The sequence below is a fragment of the Archocentrus centrarchus genome, chromosome 3, assembly GCF_007364275.1.
Source record: "Archocentrus centrarchus isolate MPI-CPG fArcCen1 chromosome 3, fArcCen1, whole genome shotgun sequence".
NCBI lineage: Eukaryota > Metazoa > Chordata > Actinopteri > Cichliformes > Cichlidae > Archocentrus > Archocentrus centrarchus.
This window is the reverse complement of record NC_044348.1, coordinates 35,491,912-35,516,283: the sequence shown is the minus strand read 5'-3', so window position 1 is coordinate 35,516,283 and position 24,372 is coordinate 35,491,912. Positions and strand designations below refer to the sequence as shown.

General features: G+C 44.0%; 1 protein-coding gene across 1 annotated transcript in view; it reads left to right on the top strand.

Annotated features, from left to right (window-relative positions):
- The first annotated feature begins 1,089 nt into the window (after positions 1-1,089).
- LOC115772511 (NACHT, LRR and PYD domains-containing protein 12-like) overlaps positions 1,090-24,372 on the top strand; it is a 29,949-nt gene continuing 6,666 nt past the window's right edge. Inside the window, exons 1-8 of the mRNA XM_030718801.1 lie at positions 1,090-1,128; positions 2,525-2,663; positions 16,953-17,185; positions 17,304-18,798; positions 18,860-19,033; positions 20,115-20,288; positions 20,714-20,887; positions 21,337-21,510. Coding sequence (XP_030574661.1) covers positions 2,536-2,663; positions 16,953-17,185; positions 17,304-18,798; positions 18,860-19,033; positions 20,115-20,288; positions 20,714-20,887; positions 21,337-21,510 — 2,552 coding nt within the window. The 5' untranslated portion in view covers positions 1,090-1,128; positions 2,525-2,535. The remainder of the gene's footprint in view (positions 1,129-2,524; positions 2,664-16,952; positions 17,186-17,303; positions 18,799-18,859; positions 19,034-20,114; positions 20,289-20,713; positions 20,888-21,336; positions 21,511-24,372) is intronic.

Sequence of the window (24,372 nt, the reverse complement as noted above, 5' to 3'; positions counted from 1 at the left end):
TCAGTGTTGCTGTGAATGATTGATAGTCGAGTTAAAATGACCAACAACACTCAATTTATCATTTTGGCCAAAGTCCGTGTGTGTGTGTGTGTGTGTGTGTGTGTGTGTGTGTGTGTGTGTGTGTGTGTGTGTGTGTGTTACAACCTGTTTCATCACTTTTCTTATGCAATCACATTGCAAGCTGTCAACCACTGAAATGTAGAGAAACGCTGCCACCTGCTGGAACAAACACAAACTGCACTTTCCTTCATTGATTTATTCATTTATTTATTTATATTTCGCTGCTGTTGAAACACTGAAACATGTAGCAGAAGCCGTCCTAAGAAGAAGAGATTACGGTCAGGTTTGTGAACGTCTGAGGATCTGCTCAGGATCTGGGCAGCTGACTGCTGATGGACTCAAAGGAGATCATTAGATGAGGACTCACTGGACTGAGATCTGTGATGCTCACTCAGGCAGCAGCAGAAGGCCTGAGAGCAGTTTCTCACACAAATGTATGTCTCAGCTGACAGATGTGAAAGAAATACAAAAAATGGCAAAATGATAAAGACCACAGATACTTTTCATTTGCAGTCATTTGTGTTTCTCTGAGGACTGTTACGGGTCAGTATCCAGAGGTCTCCTGTGGCTGTCTGACTGATGCATGACTTCACCACACTGACTGGTTTTTCCTGCATGAAAGCCTTCAGTTAAAATACATTTATGCATTGTAATGACCCCTCACTGACCTGCTGTAACTGCACAGCTCTAAACCATCTGCAGACTTTGATATTCATCTCTGGATTATAGGTTCCTGACCCATCAGCAGCGTCATCTTCACTTTCTGTCGATCATCACAAAACCTGGTTTACTGTAAACTGCAGTGACCCACTGAGACATGTAGCATCCAGAAGCAGCTGTTTGTTTATCAGTATGAAGTTCCTGGATGGCGGTCTGAGGACTGCAGCTGTAAATGAAGTAAGATCACTTTCAGTTTCTGTGTGTGTGTGTGTGTGTGTGTGTGTGTGTGTGTGTGTGTGTGTGTGTGTGTGTGTGTGTGTGTGTGTGTGTGTGTGTGTGTGTGTGTGTAAAAACGAAAGTAAAGCCTTCACTGACTCCATTTTAGAGTCGACAGCAGGAGGACTTCGGGTGAGTGTTATTGTGTTACTGTGTGTTATTGTGATGTTAGAATAACCGGATTAATTTTAAAGTCAGTTCCCGGGTTCCGTCCTTTTATCCTCCTCCTTCCGTTTATCTGAACAGCGGAAAGACGAGCCTGAGGATCCCGAACCTTTTAGCTGAGGTCCGTAAACGTCAGTATGTGAGGCTACACTCAGCAGAAGCAGCAAAAGAAGGGCCGTTATCGCCGTCTTTAATACAGGACACGCTGCACGTCCCTTTATGAAAGATGGTGGCGCCCCGCAGTGACGCACCACCGCTCTTTGTCAACCTTTTATGAGCTGTCGCACATTTCATGCATTAAAAATATCCTGCAGCATTAAACCAGATCAACGTGTGACAGATCGCAGGCGGTGCATTTATTCTCTGCCTGTTTACACTCGCTCGGCCTGCTAAAAGCTGACATCCGGGCGCACCGGAAGCTCTTCCTCAGCAGCTCCGGCTCTCTGTTGGTGGATATGTTGTAGAAAATGTGGGAAAAGCTCCTCTGCAGCGCTCAACCATAGACTGTCCTAAGGTAGATCAGCACAGCTTAGCTTGAACCTGGTCTCAGGTCTCTGGTCTCAGGTCAGTTAGCTCCTCCTGCACACACAGTGGCAGTGCTGAGTGAGGGTGGCATTTTCCAGATGTTGTTTCCAGAGGTGCACCTTTGAAGGGAATCTGTGCATTTTATCTGTGCTCGTGAGCAGGTTCTCATATGCATCCAAAGCTGAAATATACCTTTCATATGTGCCTGCCTCACACACCACTCATCACTTGGAAGCAGCTTTCCATCATCTCATCTCATCTCATCTCAAAAACACTTTTATTTCCTCCAACACTCGACACACGGGCCTGTACCATCGGACCTCCGTATGGAGCAATAAGCCTCCACACGCTTTATGCTCCTTTTCCTCACACAAAGATACAAATTTGAGAGTAGCTTTGAGAGCTCTGTCAGACCCCTCTGTGGCTTTAAAGTTGCCTGTTTCTCAGTGTGATGGTCTTTAGGCTTGCTTGGGACCATGGCACTGAGCTTTTCCTCATCCCAAGCAGAACCGAGTCGGTGCAGTCGGATCTCCAGTGAATCCAAATGAAAGAGAACTTTCTCTGTATTGCTTCAAGCTCGCTGTTGTTTCTCTCTTTTGCCACTCACACCAGCATCTTCTGGGTCCAGGACTCCAGTTCAGAGTCTGCATTTCTTTCTTTTTGAATATTCATCCATTGTTGTTGTGCCTCACGTCACAGCCACTTACTGCACACATTTAATAAGGTCATTACTGTGCGCCCGACTGCCACCCACTGATGTGACTCTATTTCTACATATTTGCATCAGCCAGTTTCCACTGTTTCAGTAAAATGAACCTTCTGCTGTTTTTCCTCTCAGACTGATTGAAGATGAGTGATGAGGTGTTAGAGGAGGACAGACCAAAGTCTCCAGGATCCGGCTGTCTGTCCATGAAGAGCGACTGCTCCAAAGGAGAACCTCTAAACTTCAGTAATGAACCTTTGTCCTCAGACACAAAGTAAGAGACTCTTTTCAAAACCCTGTTTAATTGTTATCTGTCATCCACCTGGTCCTTACTCAGAGTTTCTGTCTGATCATTTCTTAGTAACATTTACATTTACTTTAATGGATTACACAGCAGTGGGGAATAAGTTTTATTACAGTAGAAGTCTTTCTGAAAGTGCTGTAACTAAGTTTAAGGATCTAATTCCTTCATTGTTATGCTCTTCAGTGCCAACACAGTGCAGAGCAGCTACCTAAACTCTGCTCCCAGTGAGGTCGATTATCTCGTCAATAGTTTTACATCCTCACTGCGTATAACTTTGGATACTGTGGCTCCTCTGAAAAGGAAAGCTTCAAATCAGAAGTGCCTGACTCCGTGGTATAATTCACAAACGCACAGCTTAAAGCAGATAACCCGAAAGCTGGAGAGGGAATGGCGTCTCACTAAATTAGAAGATGCTCATTTAGCCTGGAAAAAGAGTTTGTTGCTCTATAAAAAAGCCCTCCGTAAAGCTAGGACATCTTACTATTCATCATTAATTGAAGAAAATTTAAAATTAAAATTAAAATAGTTACTTCCTCCAAACCATCAACATGTTCATTAGTGTTGGAATCTGCAGGATGTGCAGATTTAATATGGAGTAAGACCCAAATGCAGATGCGTGCAAGCAGGCTGAGTTTAACGAGAGAGCAGATTTCTCCCATACTGGCTTCTCTTCAACACCCACAGGAAACGAATCCGACTTATTACCGGCTAAGCTCCAAGCTCTCACTGTGGTTGTACAGAGACTGAATGGCGCTTACATTTGTTTAATATAAGTTGTTTGAATTTTTAAGCCCTTGAATCCCCTTATACAATCTTGAGATTAGTTTGTGTAGCAGTTCTGAATCGGTTGCTAATGAGACGAGGACACTTGCTCTGGTCACAGCTTTTATTTCAGTCCCTTTAAAATGGGGAACGAGGGGCATTGGTTTGGTGTACACAGCCGGGCTACACTCTCTGTAAGACGTGGATGAAAGAAACATCGATGATTTAAAATCTATTATTTCACAGGCTGGAAATAGATACAACCCTATTAACATTTATAATGCCTAATGCAGTAATTACATATTTTCAAAGTCTATTAACACAGTCTTTTCAGCTGCTAGCTTAGTTTACGAGTGGAGGAACAAGTCTTACCATCTCAAGCTGCTTGTCTCCCCTGAGCGGGAAACAGCAGCTGTGACACATGTAGCGGGGGTGTGTCACGCCATTTAATGTCCCCAAGCAACAGGTGGCGATAAGGAACCACAATAAGGAGCCATAGTAGAAAGCCATGATAACATTAACGGCTTGATACAAAGAAATATATTTACTTGAAAAAAAAGAAAAAAAATATACATAAACATTGTAACCTGTATTAAAGTACTATTAAACAATACACAGCAATATTTCCGACCTAGGGCCTGACAGGAGGATTTAAGTAAAAGGAGGGGTGACACTCTTAAGCTGGACACAAATAAATTTATTAACAAAATAAAAGCAAATAAAACTTCAGTTCACATTTCTCTTCTGTTTGTTTCCAATAACACAAATACACTTAGGGATTGTCCCTTTCTGTTGACAGCTCTTGTGGAATAATAACCAAAATAAAAAAATAGATAAATAAAATTGTCCACCCTTCTCTTTAAATTTCTACCCGGGTAGTAAAAATCCTTAAGTTTATCAGGGTCTTTTTATCTTCCCTGATGGAAGCAACAGTTTAAAGTTTCTTCACTTGAAATGTTCAGTTCAGTCAAAAGTGTTTCAGTCAACCGTTTGGTTTAAGTTCAGTAAGGTCAAAATATCTGTCAGTCAACTGCGCAGTTTTAGTTCAATTAGGGGCCCCCTATTGGTTGTCTGCTTAAGCTTATCTGTTATCCAGTGGAGAATCGTGTGCATCCAAATCCATGGAACCAATCTTTCACTCCTCCGCACCGCTGCAACGACCACTGTTGTGCCTCCTGCTCGCAGTGGATCTGCAGTCGTCCTCTCTCAGAATCCGACCGTAGTCATAAAACCAACCGGAGAAAATCTCGACCAATCACATCAACTCGGCTCCTCCGAATTCCTCCCTCACAAACAACAAAAATCCAAACACGGTTGTTACACTTAACAAAACCTTAAATTCAACATTAAAGAAGCAACTCGATTACGTTTTTGGCTAAGCTAGGTTGCTAGAGCCGAACCACGTTGGCTTCTTTGCATGGTGTCTCGCTTTTTTTTCCTTCCTCCTCTTTCTTCTCTGACCCCATGGTAGGTTTGGATCACCACATAGGCACCTAGCGCCCTCTGTGGGACATTTCAAGAAATTGCAAAAAAAAATAAAACATACATTAAATCCAATGGTTTTTTCTCTGTAAAACTCATGGGGGTTACATCCTCCCCCTCTGACCTTGCATGCGTCCCTGCATGCTCAAAATTCTACACAATCTCAGACATTTCAGGTTGAAATTGACAAATATGTAGTCCAGTATCAACAGTAAGTGCTTCAGTAAGAGCTTGATCTAAACCACTTAGCAAGGACTGCATGACTACCACCAGAGGATTCCCTAATGATGGATATGTCAGTCTTTTAGGAAGGGTTCTTTCTCGAGTAGATTTCCTCAATTCCACTTTTTCTGCATTTCCTTCCACTCCATGAGCCTCATCCACATCAGGAGTCTGAGACTTCTTAATTATTTCATCCACACCTGGGTTTCCAGGTTCAACAGCCTCTGGTGTTGTCTCAGCTTCAAGGGCTGTGATCTCATGTCTCTTCTTCGACTCTTGTGGTTGAAAGGTCAGTGCTTCTGGGTCAAGAGTAGATTTCTCCACTGATTCCTCAACCTCAATTTCTGGTGCTGGATTCTGTGGTGCAACACTATCAGGCACAGTTGGGCTGTTTCTTTGCCATGAAGAATCCTTTACAACTTCATCACTTTCCTTTGTGGGACTGGCTTCAACACTGGAACTTGGTCCAGGTTCAGGTGCATTATGAACTGTATTATCCATCCCTCCTTCATTACCGGTAGCATTTCTAGCACTGGTAACTGTGAAGCGTGGATAATAATACTCAACACCATCCTCTTCATCATCACTTTCTGATAACACAGTGTTTTCATCATCATTTCTGTCAGATCTGCTCCCCTTAGCTGGACTGTCGGGCTCGGACCCTTTTGAACCACATTTGGCTCTGGTTTGGCTGGGTCCCTGCTCTACAACTGTAGGGGGCAGAAAACCGCAGGGTAGCAACAAATCCCTGTGCAGCACTCTTTCTGGCCCATCGGAGTCGCAAGGTGCAACGACATAGACCGGTAGATCTCGCACTTGCTTCACGACCTTGTAAATGGTCTCACTCCATTTGTTGGCTATTTTGTGTTTCCCACGGATCCCAACATTTCTCACAAGGACACGATCTCCAGCCTCCAGCTTTGACTCTCTGACTCTCTTGTCAAAGCGCTGTTTATTGTGAAAAGCACTTTGTGCACTGTGATCAGCTGCAATCTTGTAGCTCTCTGTTAGAGTTTCTCTGAGATTCTTGACGTACTCAGTGTGAGACACTTTCCCTTGTCCAACAGGGGTCAGACCAAAAGCAATGTCAATAGGTAGGTTGGGTTGTCTCCCAAACATGAGCTGATATGGGGAATACCCAGTAGTGTCATGCTTGGTGCAGTTGTAAGTATGCACTAATGGTTGCACAAAGTCCTTCCATTTAACTTTGTTCTCTTCCTGAAGCGTACCTAACATGGCTAGAAGAGTCCTGTTAAATCTCTCCACAGGGTTGCCACGTGGATGATACGGTGTCGTTCGGGATTTCTTTATCCCAAGCAGGCTACACAGCTCCTTTATGAGAGTGGATTCAAAATCCCTCCCCTGGTCGCGATGCAACCGCTCAGGGAAACCATAATGGACAAAGAAGTTGTTCCACAATGCCTTTGCGACAGTTGTCGCCTTCTGGTCAGGTGTTGGGACAGCCACAGCATACTTAGTGAAATGGTCTGTCATAACGAGTATATTCTTAGTACCTCGTCCATCTGGCTCTAAGGACAAATAGTCAATACAGACCAATTCCAGTGGTCTGTTTGTCTGAATGTTTACAAGAGGAGCACTGCGTTCAGCTCTGGCCTTTTGCCTGATGCAACGCTCACAGGTTCGAACTTTGTTGTCAATATCTGTTGCCATGTGTGGCCAATAAAAGCGATTGCGCACCAAGTCCATAGTGCGATCAACTCCCATGTGGCCAGTGGCATCATGGAGGCTTTCTAGAGCCACATTCCTGTAGCTCTGTGGTAAGACAAGTTGGTAAGTAACCTCTCCATTCACCATCCGCTTTCTGTAGAGCACTTCACTGTTTAGAACCAGCTGGCTCCAAAGACGTAGCATGAGTTGAACCTCTCTATCCTCACGCAGTCGCATTCTGTATGAAAGTCGCCTCCCTCCTTTCAGCAAAGAGATGACCCGGCCAATGGCAGGATCCTTCTTTTGCTCAAGGGCCCAGTCTTGCTGGGACAGGCAGGGTAATGTGCATGACCCTGGTATCAAATCAGCATGGCAGTACTCTGGTGGGATGACACCATCGCCAATAGCTAGACATTCGACTGGGCTCGATACAAAAGGAAACTCATGGTCGGTGTTGCATGTTTGCTGAGTGAGGTGCCTCTGGCAGATGATTTTTACAATGTCTGCTGAGACTCCTGGTTCCTCTTTCTCCTGAACAACCCGGGACACGAACCGCTTTATTTGGTTGTCCTCGTCCTCAGAAGTATGGTCTGTCCCACTTTGGAGATGAGGCCGCCTCGAAAGGCTGTCTGCATCTTGATTTTTCTTTCCAGCCCTGTACTGTAACTGGAAATCAAAAGTCGAAAGACCAGCCAACCATCGATGCCCTGCAGCATCCAGTTTGGCGGTCGTCAGTACATATGTCAATGGGTTGTTGTCAGTTACTACTGTGAATTTTGCTCCATAAAGGTAGTCAAAGAATTTATCTGTCACAGACCACTTAAGAGCAAGGAACTCTAGTTTATGGGTGGGATAGCGCTTTTCACAGTTGGATAGCCCTCGGCTAGCATATGCTATCACCCTCAGTTGACCATCTTGCTCCTGATAAAGAGCTGCCCCTAATCCATGCAAACTTGCATCAGTATGCAAAATATAAGGCTTTTTAGGATCTGCAAAGCCTAAGACTGGGGCGGTCGTGAGTTTGTGAATCAGCATGTTAAATGCTTCATCACATTTTGAAGTCCATTTTTCCGCAAATGGTTTCTTTGAATCAACAACAGGGGTGTTCTTTGGATTTCCCCTACCAGACTTCTTAGACGGTATGAAGCCTGCTGTCAGATCATTTAGGGGTCTTGCTATCTTGGAATAATCTCTAATGAATCTCCGATAGTATCCCGCAAACCCCAAAAATGATTTTAGCTCTTGCATGTTCTTGGGTTTCGGCCATGTTGTCAGAGCAGCTATCTTTGCTGGGTCTGTCTCCACTCCTTTCTCTGACACAACGTGCCCAAGGTACTTGACAGATGTTTTGAAAAACTGACACTTCTCGGGTGAGAGCTTAAGTCCGAATTCTCTCAGTTTGCCGAGGACACTCATTAGGCGTTCTTCATGCTCCTCAAGGGTGTTAGAGAAGACAATGAGGTCGTCTAAGAACACTAGAACTTCCCTAAGGTTCATGCTGCCCATGCACTTCTCCATCACACGTTGAAAAGTACTGGGAGCATTGGTCACACCCTGGGGCATGCGATTGAATTCCCAAAATCCCATTGGTGTTACAAAGGCTGTCTTATGCTTATCCTCCTCAGCCACTTCGACTTGGTAATATCCTGATTTTAAGTCCATTACTGAAAACCATTTTGAGCCTGTTAGTGCTGAAAAGGCTTCTTCAATGTTTGGTAAGGCGTATGCATCCTTGATGGTCTGGCTGTTCAATTTGCGATAGTCAATGCATAGCCTGATCGTGCCATTTTTCTTTTTTACGACCACAATGGGGGATGCAAATGGGCTTTCGGATTCACGTATGACATTGGCATCATACAGTTCTTTTAAATGTAGCCTAACGGCCTCAAAGTCTGAGGGGTGAATGGGCCTCGGTCGTTGCTTGAAAGGAGTAGGGTCTGAAAGTCGTATGTGATGCTTTACTGCTGTGGTGTGTCCAAAGTCTAAATCATGTTTGGCAAAGACATCTGAGACAGAATTGAGCTTCTCAGTGACTCTCTTTTTCCACTCTTCAGGCAGAGGGGAATCACTGAAGTCAAATTTCAGGGGACACGCTGAATCAGGTGAGTGGATGTTATTGCATATGGCAGTTATAGTGGTTTGGGGATCTTTGCCTGCATCACCGACTTTAGTCTCAGCCAGTGGTAATGGTGAGATGGACAATGGTATGTGGAGTTCAGCCATGTTCTGACTAGCAGGAACTCTGACGACATGAGCGCTCTCATTTTTCACAAGAATGGGAACTTTAAAGGATGTCTGAGCTGGGGCAGTCATGATATAACTGCAAAATATTAGGCCACCTGGTAAACTGGGAACTGTACCTTCAACTAGCAATGGTGTGCCTGGGGAAACTGAAACGTTTCTGGTGTAGCCCGTCAAAGCAACTTTACCACCTGCTGGTATGGTAACACACCTTTTACTCAACAGTTTTACTTTCCCAACTCTTGCATTGTCTTGTTCATTGTCATGTATGCTATACAATCTTTTGATCAGTGGAGGATTAGCACAGTGCACTTGTTTGTTGCTGACACTAGTCTCCTTAGAGGTTAAATAGGTTTCATACAGTACATCCAAAACATTTGTTCCAACCAGAACAGGAACTTCTCGATTAGCCCTACAATCGGGTACAATGAGGGCTAGAGTGCATATCTCCTCAGGCTTCCCAGCAACTCGATCTGGAAAGAAGATGCTCAACTCTGTGTACCCCAAATAAGGGACGGCTTGTCCACCTGCACCTTCTATATCTAAAAGGTTTTTCAGTGGTTGGATTGATCGCGAAGGCAGATGGAGCTTATGAAAGGACTCTGACACTGTTGTGACTTGGGAGCCTGAATCGAGGAGACACAAACACTGGACTCCATCAATGGTCAGTGTAGCAGTGTGCTTTGAACCAACTAATGCATTTAGAATGGCCTCTTCTGACATCTCAGCCATAGGCTGACTAGCTTTTCTGCGCTCACAGTCATGTGTGAAACTTTGTGCTGATTGGGGACTTTGTTTTGGTTGGGCCTCAGTCCATCCCTCTACTGAAACCCGGTCCAGTTTAAAGTTTGACCGTACTTAGCTTTCCACTCATGCTGTTTAGCTTTCAATTCCTTGTATTTCTGGTCAACCAGATCTTTATTGGGAGCATTTTCACATTGTCTAGCAATGTGGCCATTTTCACCGCATTTAAAGCAGAACCAAGGTTTTGGTTCGGGCCTTGGGACATGTTGTCTTGCTAGCTGCGTCTGAATTTCAGCTGCTTGTGTCTCTAAGGCAGCCTGGGGGGGCTTTTGCTCTTGTTTTTGTCTTCGTTGAGCTCTCTTTTCTGTGAGCTGCACTTGCAGTTCGGCCACTTGTTTTCTAAGGCTTTCTGTCTCTGTTATGTATTTCTGTAGTATTTCTGCATTGGGGTCATATTTGGGATTGTTGTCTGAAACAGACTGAAGTTGTGAAGAAAGTTTCACCTTAGAACTCCCAAAGTGGTGTTGCATTCTATCCATTTTAACTGCTCTCCTTTCCTCTTCTGTTCGCAGCTGAAGGAGTAGTTCTGAAAAGTCAGGTGGTGAATGCATTTGAAATTTTTGTTGAGGAGTCAAGAGCAAGGTTTGATCCCAGCAGCCACGTGTAAACTGTTTGAAAAGCTGTCGGTTGGCATCCGCTTTGTGTACGCCATCACGTCTGACTGCTGTGTTGAGAAGTACTTGTAATCTTTGAAGATATTCAGATGCTTTCTCACCTGGATTTTGGTGAGTGTTAAGAAACTTGGCAAAGATTTCCTCGCCATCATCAACAAGCCCATATGCTGACTGAAGGAGTCTGACATAATCACAGGGAGATGCCTGTGTTCCAAGCTGCTTCACAATGTCTGAAGCAGGGGAAAGCAAACTTTCCAAGATCATCCTTCTCTGCACGTCAGTGGGTAAGCCATCTTGAAACATGAGCTCAGTATGTAAGCACCACATTTCAAAGTCAACTTCTCCAGGAGGTTTGGGCAACCTGCCTGAGAAGGAACGTAATCGTTTGGAGCCTAAGTTTGAAGTAGGAGCTGTTTCAGTTTTGATAACATGCTCTACTATTATTCGTTGCACATCTTGGGGGTTCAACACGTCATTGTCAAATGCTGCTGAAGTGACTGATACAGCTTTTCTCTTGGGTTTTGTACTTTTATTTGAGAACGCGGAAGCATACTGAGTTGTAGTTGGTGAGCTAGGCTTAGGACCTTTAGACACATGTGATGTTTCACTACTGTCTGATTCAGCCTCAGAACTTCCTGACTCAATGGAGCATACTGTTTCTGGAGCAACTTTACTAGGTGCTGCACTTACTGGAGAAGAGGGCTTACTCAATAGAGGAATTATTTTGTCAAGGCTGTCTAAGCACCATTTTACAGTGGGGTCTCTAGCTGTGGCTATTTCACATGGAAATTGTGGTTTTAGGTGTGTAACCACTTCCTCTGAATCAAACTCAACAATGGCCCTTGTTGGGTTCAACCTGACTATCTTGGACACAATACCATATGTCTCAAGGAGTTCAGAAATGCCTTCATCTGTGTCATCACCAGTAATACCTAGAGCAAGGACTGACCTCTCTGGAATTACATCATATTCTTGACCAATATCAGTAGTGGTAGGCATGTTTATGCTCTTAGTTCAAACAGTAATCAATTGGCAAATTTTCAGAAATAAAACTCTTTGAATTCAACTCCTCCTGGCTGCTGGCTCGCCACAAAAATTCTCTTGCTGTAACCTGTATTAAAGTACTATTAAACAATACACAGCAATATTTCCGACCTAGGGCCTGACAGGAGGATTTAAGTAAAAGGAGGGGTGACACTCTTAAGCTGGACACAAATAAATTTATTAACAAAATAAAAGCAAATAAAACTTCAGTTCACATTTCTCTTCTGTTTGTTTCCAATAACACAAATACACTTAGGGATTGTCCCTTTCTGTTGACAGCTCTTGTGGAATAATAACCAAAATAAAAAAATAGATAAATAAAATTGTCCACCCTTCTCTTTAAATTTCTACCCGGGTAGTAAAAATCCTTAAGTTTATCAGGGTCTTTTTATCTTCCCTGATGGAAGCAACAGTTTAAAGTTTCTTCACTTGAAATGTTCAGTTCAGTCAAAAGTGTTTCAGTCAACCGTTTGGTTTAAGTTCAGTAAGGTCAAAATATCTGTCAGTCAACTGCGCAGTTTTAGTTCAATTAGGGGCCCCCTATTGGTTGTCTGCTTAAGCTTATCTGTTATCCAGTGGAGAATCGTGTGCATCCAAATCCATGGAACCAATCCTTCACTCCTCCGCACCGCTGCAACGACCACTGTTGTGCCTCCTGCTCGCAGTGGATCTGCAGTCGTCCTCTCTCAGAATCCGACCGTAGTCATAAAACCAACCGGAGAAAATCTCGACCAATCACATCAACTCGGCTCCTCCGAATTCCTCCCTCACAAACAACAAAAATCCAAACACGGTTGTTACACTTAACAAAACCTTAAATTCAACATTAAAGAAGCAACTCGATTACGTTTTTGGCTAAGCTAGGTTGCTAGAGCCGAACCACGTTGGCTTCTTTGCATGGTGTCTCGCTTTTTTTTCCTTCCTCCTCTTTCTTCTCTGACCCCATGGTAGGTTTGGATCACCACATAGGCACCTAGCGCCCTCTGTGGGACATTTCAAGAAATTGCAAAAAAAATAAAACATACATTAAATCCAATGGTTTTTTCTCTGTAAAACTCATGGGGGTTACAACATGAACTGACTTTCACTGTGGAGTTTTGAGAACGTTCATCTAAATTAACTTGCTACATTTGCATCTGGAGTCTGAGTAGCAATGGGATATCCCATATCTCTCTGCTGTCAGGAATAACATTTTGTAAATGATGCTGTATTTGAAGATACCAATAAAAGTCTGTATTTTTTAAACAATACTGACTCTTTAATGAATTAAATCCTTTCATATTGTTTCTGTCAAAAAAGTGCAGTATGCAGTTAATCCGTGTTCAGTCCAAGTTTTATAGGTCGCGTCAAGTTTATTTGCTGGAAAATCAAGATCATGCACACCATCTCAAAATCCCAGCTTCTTCATGCCAATCGTTCTTATTAAGAAAGTGTACCCACTGTCTCTATTGCAAATCAAAAGATTATGAATCCAGTAGTCTCTCATTCTGTTAAACTCTGGTCCCAAATAAGAAAGTATTATAGATGGACAGACACGTCAGTTCTTAGTCCATTGATAAATAATCATGTGTTCCCTCCATCAGTCTTAACACTAGAACTACCAGACTCCTGCCAAATGGCAGTTATACCTTTAAATCCCAAGGTGCTGCCAAATGGCAGCTGTGAATTGTGTCATGCAAATGAGGCCAGCACAACTAGACACTAGACGACCCCCTTTCATTTGTAAATGCAGCCATTACCTGCCAGACCTGGAGGTTCAAGCACAGACCTTAGGGGGAGGGGTATGCTTGAGCAGAGCCTAGAAGTCTGAAATGCCTGAGACATCTCTCCTGAGTAGGGACTAGAAGGGGCTTTCAAAATGCACTGTATTGTTTCACTCATCACATTTACTGTATCATATAAACTTTTGACCATTTCATACATTTTTACATGCCCTTTATTCAGCATCGGTCAACAAGACAAAGTAGGCTTCCTATTGCCGTGTACTGTAAGGAAATTCTAACTGTAAATATCTGTAAAACTATTATAAATCATTTGTGTTCCATAGTCCATACACAAATGCCCTTGTGTAAAGCTGCCATTAACTTTAGAGTGTAAGTTTTTATTTGATAGTGTTTTGGCTTATTTTCAAATATTAATTTATTTTTTTATTTTGAAGTTTTGAACTGCCATACTTAGAACTCCATATATGTATATATAAGTTCTATGTGATTGTTGTTATGTTATGTTTTTTAGGAATACTTTATCTCAGTATTGATGGACAGTTGTATACGACTATAAAAGGACTGAAGACGACCAAAATATTTATCCAGCACATTTTTATTGGTATATTTGTTACAGATTGTCTGAACACATCTGGCACTGCCACAACATCTCCTTTCTGCATTTTCCACATGTCAACTTGTTGCAATAAACACAACGCTTAGTGGCATGGTTATTCTTGCAGCAACACTTCACCTGGCACAATGCCCTTTTCCCTGTGTCAGGTGAGAGTGGTTTCTGCTGAAGGTTTTCCTTATGCACCGCCTTGGCTGCCATATGAGACTGTGCAAGCTCTCTTGCAAGCTTCACCAAGAAGTCCGTCCGTCTCTCTTTGACCCCAGCGCATGCTTGGTAAAGCACATGTGCATTCAGTGCTGCAATGTCAATCAAGTTGTAAAACACAGCGACTGGCCAACGCCGTGTTCCTGAACGCACAGTGTACTTTCGCACCATCTGGTCCATGACATCCACACCACATTTCAGGCAGTTGTAGTCGGTGACTGTGTTTGTTTTTTTTTTCCGGGTATCCCCAGTCTCCACCACACTGTGCATGCTACTGAGGATGCAGACAGTCTTTCTCCGTTTGGGCGCGTAAATGGTCAGTGTGGCACCAGAGGTTGAAAACACCTGTGTGCTGAATTCCTCATGGGCCAAAGTCTTTTTGGCGGAGTCTGGAAGCTCACGGCAAACCCTGTTTACTGTGCCAAGGAGTGTGGTCTTCCGGCTGAGCAGTCGTTGTGCTAGTGACAATGATTAAAAAAATTGTCTGTGGTAACGGTTCTTCCTTTGTCCATAAATGGTTCCATAAGCTTCATCACCACATTTTCTGATAGTTTTCCCCCGTGGGACGACTGGGGTCTTTGCCAAGATATGGGATGATGTTGCATACATACTTGGATTTCAGGTCACATGCCACCCAGAACTTTATGCCACACTTGTCAGGATTTGTAGCACTGTACTGCAGGAAACAGCAACGGGTCTTAGTTGGAAAAAGTTGCTCATCTATGGTGATGTGCCTTCCTGGGTTGTAAGAGGTAATGCAGTTGGTAACAAAAGACCCCCAAATGTCAGAGACTGCAGCATACCGATCATTTGCAACTCGTTCATTGCGTGTGTCCTTGTCATCGAAGCGTAGGTGCCGCATGATGTCCTGGAAGCGGTTTCGGGCCATAATCTTGCTGATTGCGGGCACTCCCAGTGTTGATGATCATACATCATGCACCGCTGGAAGGCGGACAATCCCTCGCAGGATGAGGATTGCAATGAACGCCTTTAGTTCAGGGAGGGCCATGAACCAGTTTCCCTGCTGTGTCTGGCGTGCATGCTGGACAGTCCACTCCTGAATGGTCCGAAGCATTTCCAGAGTGATGAAACAGAGGAAACTCTGTAAGCGACTCGACACCTTTCTTCTGGCCAAAGCAGTTGGCTCTCCATCTGTGGCATAACAATCAATTGGGCTGTGATGCAGAGGCCTTCTGATCTGTTCCTCACGCCACACTGTGCCGTCTTTTGCCGTCTCTGTCAGTCACTCGTGTCTCCATGCGACCTCTCTTTTCTGGAGGTGGCGAAGTTTCCTCATCTACAGGGTGACCATGTTTGAGATTTGATTAGTGAAATGTTGAAATAATGTGCAATCACAAAGATATTCGTCTCTTCCTAAAACGCAACAAACGGCAAACGAAAATAGGAAATTTAGGAATCTTACCAGAAGAATTTTCAGAGTCGGAATTTAGCACAAGGGTTATTTCATCTCCATCGGAGTCACAGGGGTTGACATGGTTGAGGATCATGTCCAAAGCTTGCTGTGTGCCGTAAACCTTTGGCATCTTTGCTTCTCAGTCAACAGAGTAGGTGAAATATGTGTTGTGACCTGGCTTTTTATACACCTGGCGACCCTGAGTCATCATTGGTCATCATTGGTAACCCATCCCCACCCCCACACACATTCCAATCTACTGGCCCCGTGTACATAACAAAAGGTGGCCTAATGAGATGTAAAACTGCCATTTGGCAGCGCTTGGTAGAAAAAGGAGTAGAGGGAAAATGCTGGTAGTTCTAGTGTTAAACACATAATTTAAGCAGTGGATCCATAAAGAGATTCAATGTATAAAAGATTTATTTATTGAAAATGTTTTTCCCACATTTCAATAAAACAAGTTTCTTTAAATACCTACAGATTCAAAGTTGCCTAAAAAGCCTATTTCCATCCTTCCCCAATCAGCCTCCAGCCTCCTCTATGGAGACAATCCTTCTGTTTGATCCAGTCAAAAAAGGCTTAATTACAAGGATCCATAATTGGCTGTCACAGGAAGACTCAGCACCTCCATTAGACCACCTGAAAAAAAGCTTGGCAAGAAGATCTAGGAATGATCATTACAGATGATCAATGGTCTGAAGCCCAGGAATATGTTCTACTTCTGTGTGTGTGTTAGGCATGGCCTTTTACAATTCAAGGTTTTACACAGGTTGCATTTATCGAAACTGAAAATGTCAAAGATGTTTCCCTCTGTTGATCCTTCCTCTGACAGGTGTACACTGGGACCGGCCTCACATGTGTTCTGGAACTGTCCACACATTATTACATATTGGAATATTATTTTTCAGACCCTTTCCAAAATGTTGAAAAAACAGATCAAACCTGACCCACTTTTGGCTCTATTTGGTGTGAGGCCGACTTCTGTGCAGGATGGAATGATCCGTTCCTGACTTTAATGGCACAGAGACTGACTTTGCTATGTTAGAAGCAAAAAACCCCTCCCTCCCACTGAGCTTTAATGAAAGATATTTTGGGACATTTAAAATTGGAGAAAATTTAATATTCATTAAAGGGGAAATCTAATATTTTCAACTCAACTTGGCAGTGCTTTTTAAATTATTTCAACACAAATATATGATTTGTTTATTTTGGTATAACGATGCAACAATGTCCTCTGATGTTTGCTCTTTTGATTTTATGTACCCTTTTTGTTTTGTTTTGTTTTGTTTTGTTTTGTTTTGTTTTGTTTTGTTTTGTTTTGTTTTGTAACTTGATGGCAAAAAAATCATCAATAATGAGAAGATTAAAAAAAAAAGTGTAACCAGAGGTTCAATGGTAAAATAATCCACTGATTTCCCCGTTCAAATTGTTTTTTTATCCCCTAATTTTCCTTTGTGTCCACAGAAAGAAGAGGAGTTGTGTCTGTGAGGAAGAGCGGCCGTCCTGCTGTGCTTCCTGTCAGGACGTCCTGAAGGATCCGGTCTCTACCAGCTGTGGACGCTGGTTCTGCAGACAGTGCATCTCCTCATACTGGGACCAGTCTGCTTCATCAGGAGACTCCTCCTGTCCCCAGTGTGGACAAAGATCCAGAACCACAGCTGGACTGCAGACAGCCAGTCAGAGCAGCTGTGGACAAAGTAAGACTGAACATCTGTCTGCTGATGGACTCATTTCTGAAAACTGGACTTCTTGTTGTGTTGTTGACACATTTCAGAGTTTCTTTCTCTTTAGTCTCAGTGTTTTTCTGTCTTTCAGCAGATGCTGGTCTGCAGGAGGTTTTAGAGGAACATAAGATCAGTCTGAGGAGGAGATGTGAACGTGTGACTGAAGGAAGTGATGAAACAGGAAGTGGAACCCTCCTGAACAGGATCTACACTGAGCTCTACATCACAGAGGGACAGAGTGAAGAGGTTCATACCCAACATGAGGTGAGGCAGCTGGAGACAGCTTCCAAGATGGACGCCCTCCATGACCATCCAATCAGGTGCCACGACATCTTTAAAGCCTTCCCTGACCAACAGAGACCCATCAGAGTGGTTCTGACCAACGGCGTCGCTGGAGTTGGAAAAACGTTCTCAGTGCAGAAGTTCAGTCTGGACTGGGCAGAGGGCTTGGAAAACCAACATGTCAGTGTGGTGATGCTGCTTTCATTCAGGGAGCTGAACCTGATCAGAGATCAGCAGTACAGTCTTCTGGAGCTGCTCCATGTTTTCCATCCAACATTACAGAAGGTCCCAGCAGAGAAGCTCGCTGTCTGGAAGCTTCTGTTCATCTTTGACGGCCTGGATGAAAGCAGACTTTCATTGGATTTCACCAACAGGAAGCTCGTGTCTGATGTCACACAGAAGTCATCAGTCAGCGAGCTGCTGACAAACCTCATCGAGGGGAAGCTGCTTCCCTCGGCTCTCGTCTGGATAACTTCCCGACCTGCAGCAGCCAATCAGATCCCTCCTACATGTGTGGACAGGCTGACAGAAGTACGAGGCTTCACTGACGCCCAGAAGGAGGAGTACTTCAGGAGGAGATTCAGTGATGAAGAGCTGTCCAGCAGAATCATCTCCCACATGAAGACATCCAGGAGCCTCCACATCATGTGCAGAATCCCAGTCTTCTGCTGGATCACTGCTACAGTTCTGGAGCACATGTTGACCACAGAGCAGAGAGGAGAGCTGCCCAAGACCCTGACTGACATGTACTCACACTTCCTGCTGGTTCAGACAAAGAGGAAGAAGAACAAGTACCATGAGGGACATGAGACGAGTCCACAGGAGCTGATGGAGGCTGACAGGGAAGTTCTTCTGAAGCTGGGGAGGCTGGCGTTTGAACATCTGGAGAAAGGAAACATCATGTTCTACCAAAAAGACCTGGAGCAGTGTGGTCTGGATGTGACAGAGGCCTCGGTGTACTCAGGAGTTTGTACAGAGATCTTCAAAAGAGAGTGTGTGATCTTCCAGAAACCAGTCTACTGCTTTGTTCACCTGAGCATTCAGGAGTTTCTGGCTGCAGTCTACATGTTCCACTGTTACACCAGCAGGAGGACAGAGGAGCTGAGGGACTTCCTGAGGAGAGACTGGGAATACAAAAACACCTTCCCATCTATGGATGCCTTTCTACAGAGAGTCATGCAGAAATCCCTTCAAAGTAAAAACGGCCACCTGGACCTGTTTGTTCGCTTCCTTCATGGCCTCTCTCTGGAGTCCAACCAGAGACTCTTAGGACATCTGGTGAGTCAGACAGAGAAGAGCCAAATGTCAAAATGTATGAATTAAATATTTTTGTGATAACATGTTTTGTAACGTGTGTCATCACAGATTTTGTGGCTGTCAACTCTCAGAGACTCACTGTGAAGTTGTGGCCTCAGCTCTGAAGTCCAGCCCATCCCATCTGACAGAGCTGGACCTGAGCTACAACGACCTGCAAGATTCTGGCGTGAAGCATCTGTCTGCTGCACTGGACAACCCAAACTGTAGACTGGAGAACCTGAGGTCAGGTCACAGACTTTTTACAGGTGGCGCAATAAGTTTTTGGACAATTATGCCATTTTTTTATAATGCTGCCTTTGTACATACGCCTCTGGATCTTAAATCAAACAATGAAATGTGATAGAGCTGCAGACTTTCAGCATATTTAAAGGAGTTTGACAAAAGCGTTGCATTAACTGTTCAGGACTTAGAAGTATTTTTATTCATAATAACCCAATTTCAGAGGTTTAAACTAACTGGACTAATAATTTTATATCAAAGGACTATTGAAAATCCTTTGCAGTCAATGACTGCTTGAAGTTTTTGTCATCACCATGCAGTTCTTTCTGCCTTGAGATGCTCTGTGAGGCCTTTGCTGCAGCCACATTCAGCTGCTGCTAGTTTGTGGGTCTCTGCCCTCAGTTCTGTCTTCAGTAACTGAAAAACATGCTCTGCTGGGTTGAGATCAACTGACTGACTCTACTATTGAATATTATCCCTTTAAAAATCTTGGGTTGGTTTTGCAGGATGCTTTGGCTCGTTATCTGATTGCTCTGCAGAGTGCCTTCTGATCAGGAATGCAGCTGAATCAGAGCAGACAGTAACGCCCTGTACACTTCATCCTGCTGCTTCTATCAGCAGTCACATCATCAAAAACACCTTTGTTTTTTGGGGGGGTTTTTGCACAGAAGTAAAAATACAGATATAACCTGACTCAAATATTATGCGATTAAGGATAACGTGCTATTCTGTGTATTACTGTAAAGCTGATGTTTAAGTAATCTCAGATTAAGGCATGATGTGACCCTCTGCTTGAATAAATCAAATATTGAGCAGCTCATGTGACTGATCTGATACTAATTCTGTTCTAAGAGGCTTGACTGAGGTCAGCAGCACGTTTGTTGATCTGTGTTGGCACGAACACACCTTTGTGCTCATATTTGGATTATGTCTTCAGAAGGCTGACCTACAATAACATGACAAGGTCACCAAACTCATGTTATAGAAAGCTCAGTGGTTATTACATAGTGACACTGAACTGCACATTTAAAACATTCAATTTTATTATTGATTATTTTATCTACATATTTTATTCTTTGTTTAGACTGGAGGGCTGCAGGTTGTCAGAGTTCAGCTGTGCATCTCTGAGCTCAGCTCTGAAGTCCAACCCCTCCCATCTGAAACATTTGAACCTGAGTGACAACAATCTGCAGGACTCAGGGCTGAAACAGTTGTGTGGTTTTCTGGAGAGTCCACAGTGTAGACTGGAAACTTTAAGGTAAACTTCTGAGACTGAGGTTTGTTATCTTCGACCATTTAATAGCTTTTCCTTTCTCGCCTTGCCGGGGGCAGGTATCACAAGATGCAGAAGAACGCTTTTAGTAACACTCAGAAGTTCCTACAGAGCAATGCAGAACATGGCTGCCATACTCAGAAGTCATGATCAAGGATTTGCATCCAGACCCACAACTTTTTATTGTTTTGTTTGCTTGTCATGAACAAATAATAATAATAATAACAGTAATGTAGAGAGTTTGTTTGGAAAATTGACTTTTTTTGCCTGCTACCATGTCATGACCAAGGTTCATCGGTGGCCTTTTGATGAAGAGTTTGGTTATAGATTTTGGCCACTGCAGTAAAGCTGCACAGTTCAAGCCTGGAATTATCTGTGATTTTTATCTGCATGTTTTATTTCTTGTTCAGACTGATTCGCTGCAGTTTCCCAGGGACCAGCTGTGCTTCTCTGGCTACAGCTCTGAGGTCCATCCACTCCCATCTGAAGCTTCTGGACCTCAGTCACAACAACTTGCAGGATTCAGGAGAGGAGAAGCTGTTTGGTTTTCTGGAGAGTCCACAGTGTAGACTGGAGACTCTCAGGTCAGACACCATGATTTACTTCTTTACTGACATGAATATGATGTTGTGGTGATGCTAAACTACAGATAGGATCATCATGCAAAGTCTGTTTTCTTCAGAACAGTGAGTGTTCTGGAGCAATGCTGAGCTAAGGACTAAAAACTTCATATGGGAAGAAAAATCCTCGACTAGATCATTCATTGTTTTTCTTCTAAACCTTCTTTCTTCTGATAGTGGCAGTGGCGCAGTGGGTAGGCGCTTGCCTTGCAGCCGGAGGGTTGCCGGTTTGAGCCCCTGTCCCTGTTGTGTCCTTGGGCAAGACACTTAAACCACATTGCCTAACGGTAGCACCGGTCTCTGGCTGCATGACTGTGGATGCTCGTCTCTGGATGAGTGATCTGGAACCATCATTTCGTTGTGTGCACAATGACAATGAGTTGAATCTAATCTAATCTATATTGTTTCTTCAGGTTACGGAGCTCCAGCCTGTCAGAGATGAGCATTGTCTTTCTGGTCTCAGCTCTGAAGTCCAACCCCTCCCATCTGAAACATCTGGACCTTGGTGACAACTCGCTGCAGGATTCAGGAGTGAAAGAGCTTGCTAATCTTGTGGAGAGTCCGCACTGTAGGCTTGAAACTTTGAGGTCAGTTTATTCACTTTCTGTTACAGTTAACTTATCCAGAGGTGGCAAAAGTACTGACATTCTGTACTTAAGTAGAAGTACAAGTACTTGTGTTAAAAAAATACTTTGGTAAAAGTCAAAGTACTGGTTCAACTTCTTTACTTGAGTAAAAGTAAAAAAGTACAGGCTCCAAAACGTACTCAAAGTAAAAAAGTAAAAGTAGTTCTTTGGAGGACGTTTCTACCTGCTATTTTTGTGTAAAGCTAACTGAACCTCATTATATATTATTGTAATAATATAAAATAATACATGAGAACACAAACGTTATTCCAATCTAAATTTTAATCCTAATGAATGCACTCAGCTTGAATCTGTTCTGTAGGACACAAACTGTAGCTCTGTTTCTGTGTCCTCCATAGTAGAGGGTGACTGTGCCTCCACCTAAACACCAACATGAGGATACTCAGGGGTTACAGTGGGTGTTATGTTGCTCCCTTATAGTGTCACTAAGTAAACATTATTACTCGACACACAGAGCATGGAGGACAACTTCTTGCTGGTTCACTCATTTGTTTATTATGCTACTGTTGCTATCAGAACCCCTATATGCCCTAGTGGCGGTCTGCCCCTCTGGTGGTAAGTATTGGTAGGACATCTCTAGGTTCATACATCACATATCTCCTCCCCACTAAGATTTGTTGTCAGTAACAAAAACATTTCTTAGGAAACAAACGTAAGACATTATATCCCCTTTTAAACTACATGAGATTATTTCTTTCTTTACTTCTCCACAACATTACCAGAAAATAGGAGAGTTATGTCACAGCTTATAATCACTTCAAATATCAAAACTCAGAACCATTTAACAACATTCTACAAGAGCAAACATTCTTAAACATTCTTCAACTTTTTCTTTTCTTTTTTTTTTTTTTACAACATCTTGGAATGTCAACATTGTTCAACTCTTTTTTTTTTTTTTTGTGGTTGTTAAGTTTACTGATCCCTGTAACGTACCGGCGGACGTGTGATCCTCACAGGATATCGTCGTACAGTCCCTGTTGTCTCTGAATGTTCTGTGTGTGTCATTTCTGTGGACTGTGGTGTCTTGAGTGTTTTGGGTGTTTTTGGTGGTGCATGTGGTGTGTGTGGCACTGTATCAGTATCCTCCTTCTGTTGAGGTGTATTTGGGTCAGGTGTGGTTGTCTGAGGAAGTGACAGCGGACAACTCACAGGAAAACTCCCTGCAGTCTCTGGTGGGTCTGACTCGGGCCGAGTCAGCATCTGGTCCACATGACGCTTCCAGACCCCTTGTGTACCCACATGTACCTTGTAGGACACTGGTCCGGTCTTCTCGATCACCACAGCTTGCGTCCACTTATCCTCCCCCCTCCTATAATCACGCACAAGCACTGGCTCACCAAGTTCAAACTGTCTCTGTTTAGAGTGTAGCTGGCGTCGTTGCTGTTGAGCCTCTTGTGACTGGTGCACTGTTCCAGCCATACTTGGTTTCAGGAAATCCAGTCGAGAACGCAGCTTGCGTCCGATGAACAGCATTGCAGGGCTTTCCTTGGTTGTTGCATGGGGGGTGTTACGGTAGGTCAGGAGGAACGTATCCAGACGCTGCTGCACTGGTGTAGTTCCTCTGGAAGATCTCAGAGCGTGCTTGAAGGTTTGCACAAATCGCTCTGCCAAGCCATTGGAGGCAGGGTGGTATGGTGCTGAGCGAATGTGTTTGACTCCATTGGCTTTCAGAAACGTGCTGAATTCTTCAGAGCAGAACTGAGGGCCGTTGTCGCTTACAAGACTGTGTGGAATGCCATAGCGACTAAAAAGTCCCCTAAGCACTTGGATGGTTTTGCTGGATGTGGTGCTATCCATGACGTGCACCTCGGGCCATTTGGAGTGTGCGTCCACTATGACCAGGTACATGTGCCCTTCAAATGGACCTGCAAAGTCCACATGAATCCATTCCCAAGGACTGGATGGCCACATCCACGGGTGTAAGGGTGCTAGGCCAGGGTCTTTCTGCACTCGTTGACATGAGTGGCATGATTTTGCTTGGTGCTCGATCTGGGAGTCGATGCTGGGCCACCAAACGTAGCTACGAGCTAAGCTCTTCATCCTTACTACACCTGGGTGTGCTGAGTGTAGCTCTGTCAGCACCCGGGGGTGCAGTTTGGGTGGCACAATCACTCTCAACCCCCACATAAGGCATCCGTGCTGCACAGTGAGATCATGGCGGCGCTGGAGATAGGGAGACAACTCACCTGCGTCCTTTGCAGCTGGAAAACGACCAGTTGTGACCATTTCCATGACACGGGACAGGGTGGAATCCGACATGGTGTGACGCTTGATCTCGGCGTTGCTGACTGGCAATGTGTCCAACTGTGACGTGTAGAACACCTCCACTGCACCTTGTTTCTCACTGGGGGCATGAGGGAGCGGTAACCTTGACAGTCCATCAGCGTTGGCATGTAGGGCCCCCTTTCGGTACTCAATGGTGTAATTGTGAGCGGAAAGCATGAGCGCCCAGCGTTGCATGCGAGCTGCAGCCATGGATGGTGTGCTTTTCACTGGACTGAAGATGGTTGTAAGCGGGCGATGGTCAGTGAGTAGCGTGAATGTATTGCCATACAGGTACTGGTGGAACTTGCGTACTCCAAAGACTATCGCTAACGCCTCCCTCTCAATCTGAGCGTAGTTTTGTTCTGCTTTGCCGAGAGTTCTGGATGCATAGGCGATGGGTTTTTCATCACCATCCGGCATGACATGCGAGAGAACAGCTCCGACCCCATAGGGTGAAGCATCGCAAGCGAGACGGAGCGGCAACTCAGGGTTGTAGTGTGTGAGCACCTCTTGTGATACCAGGAGTGCTTTGGCTTT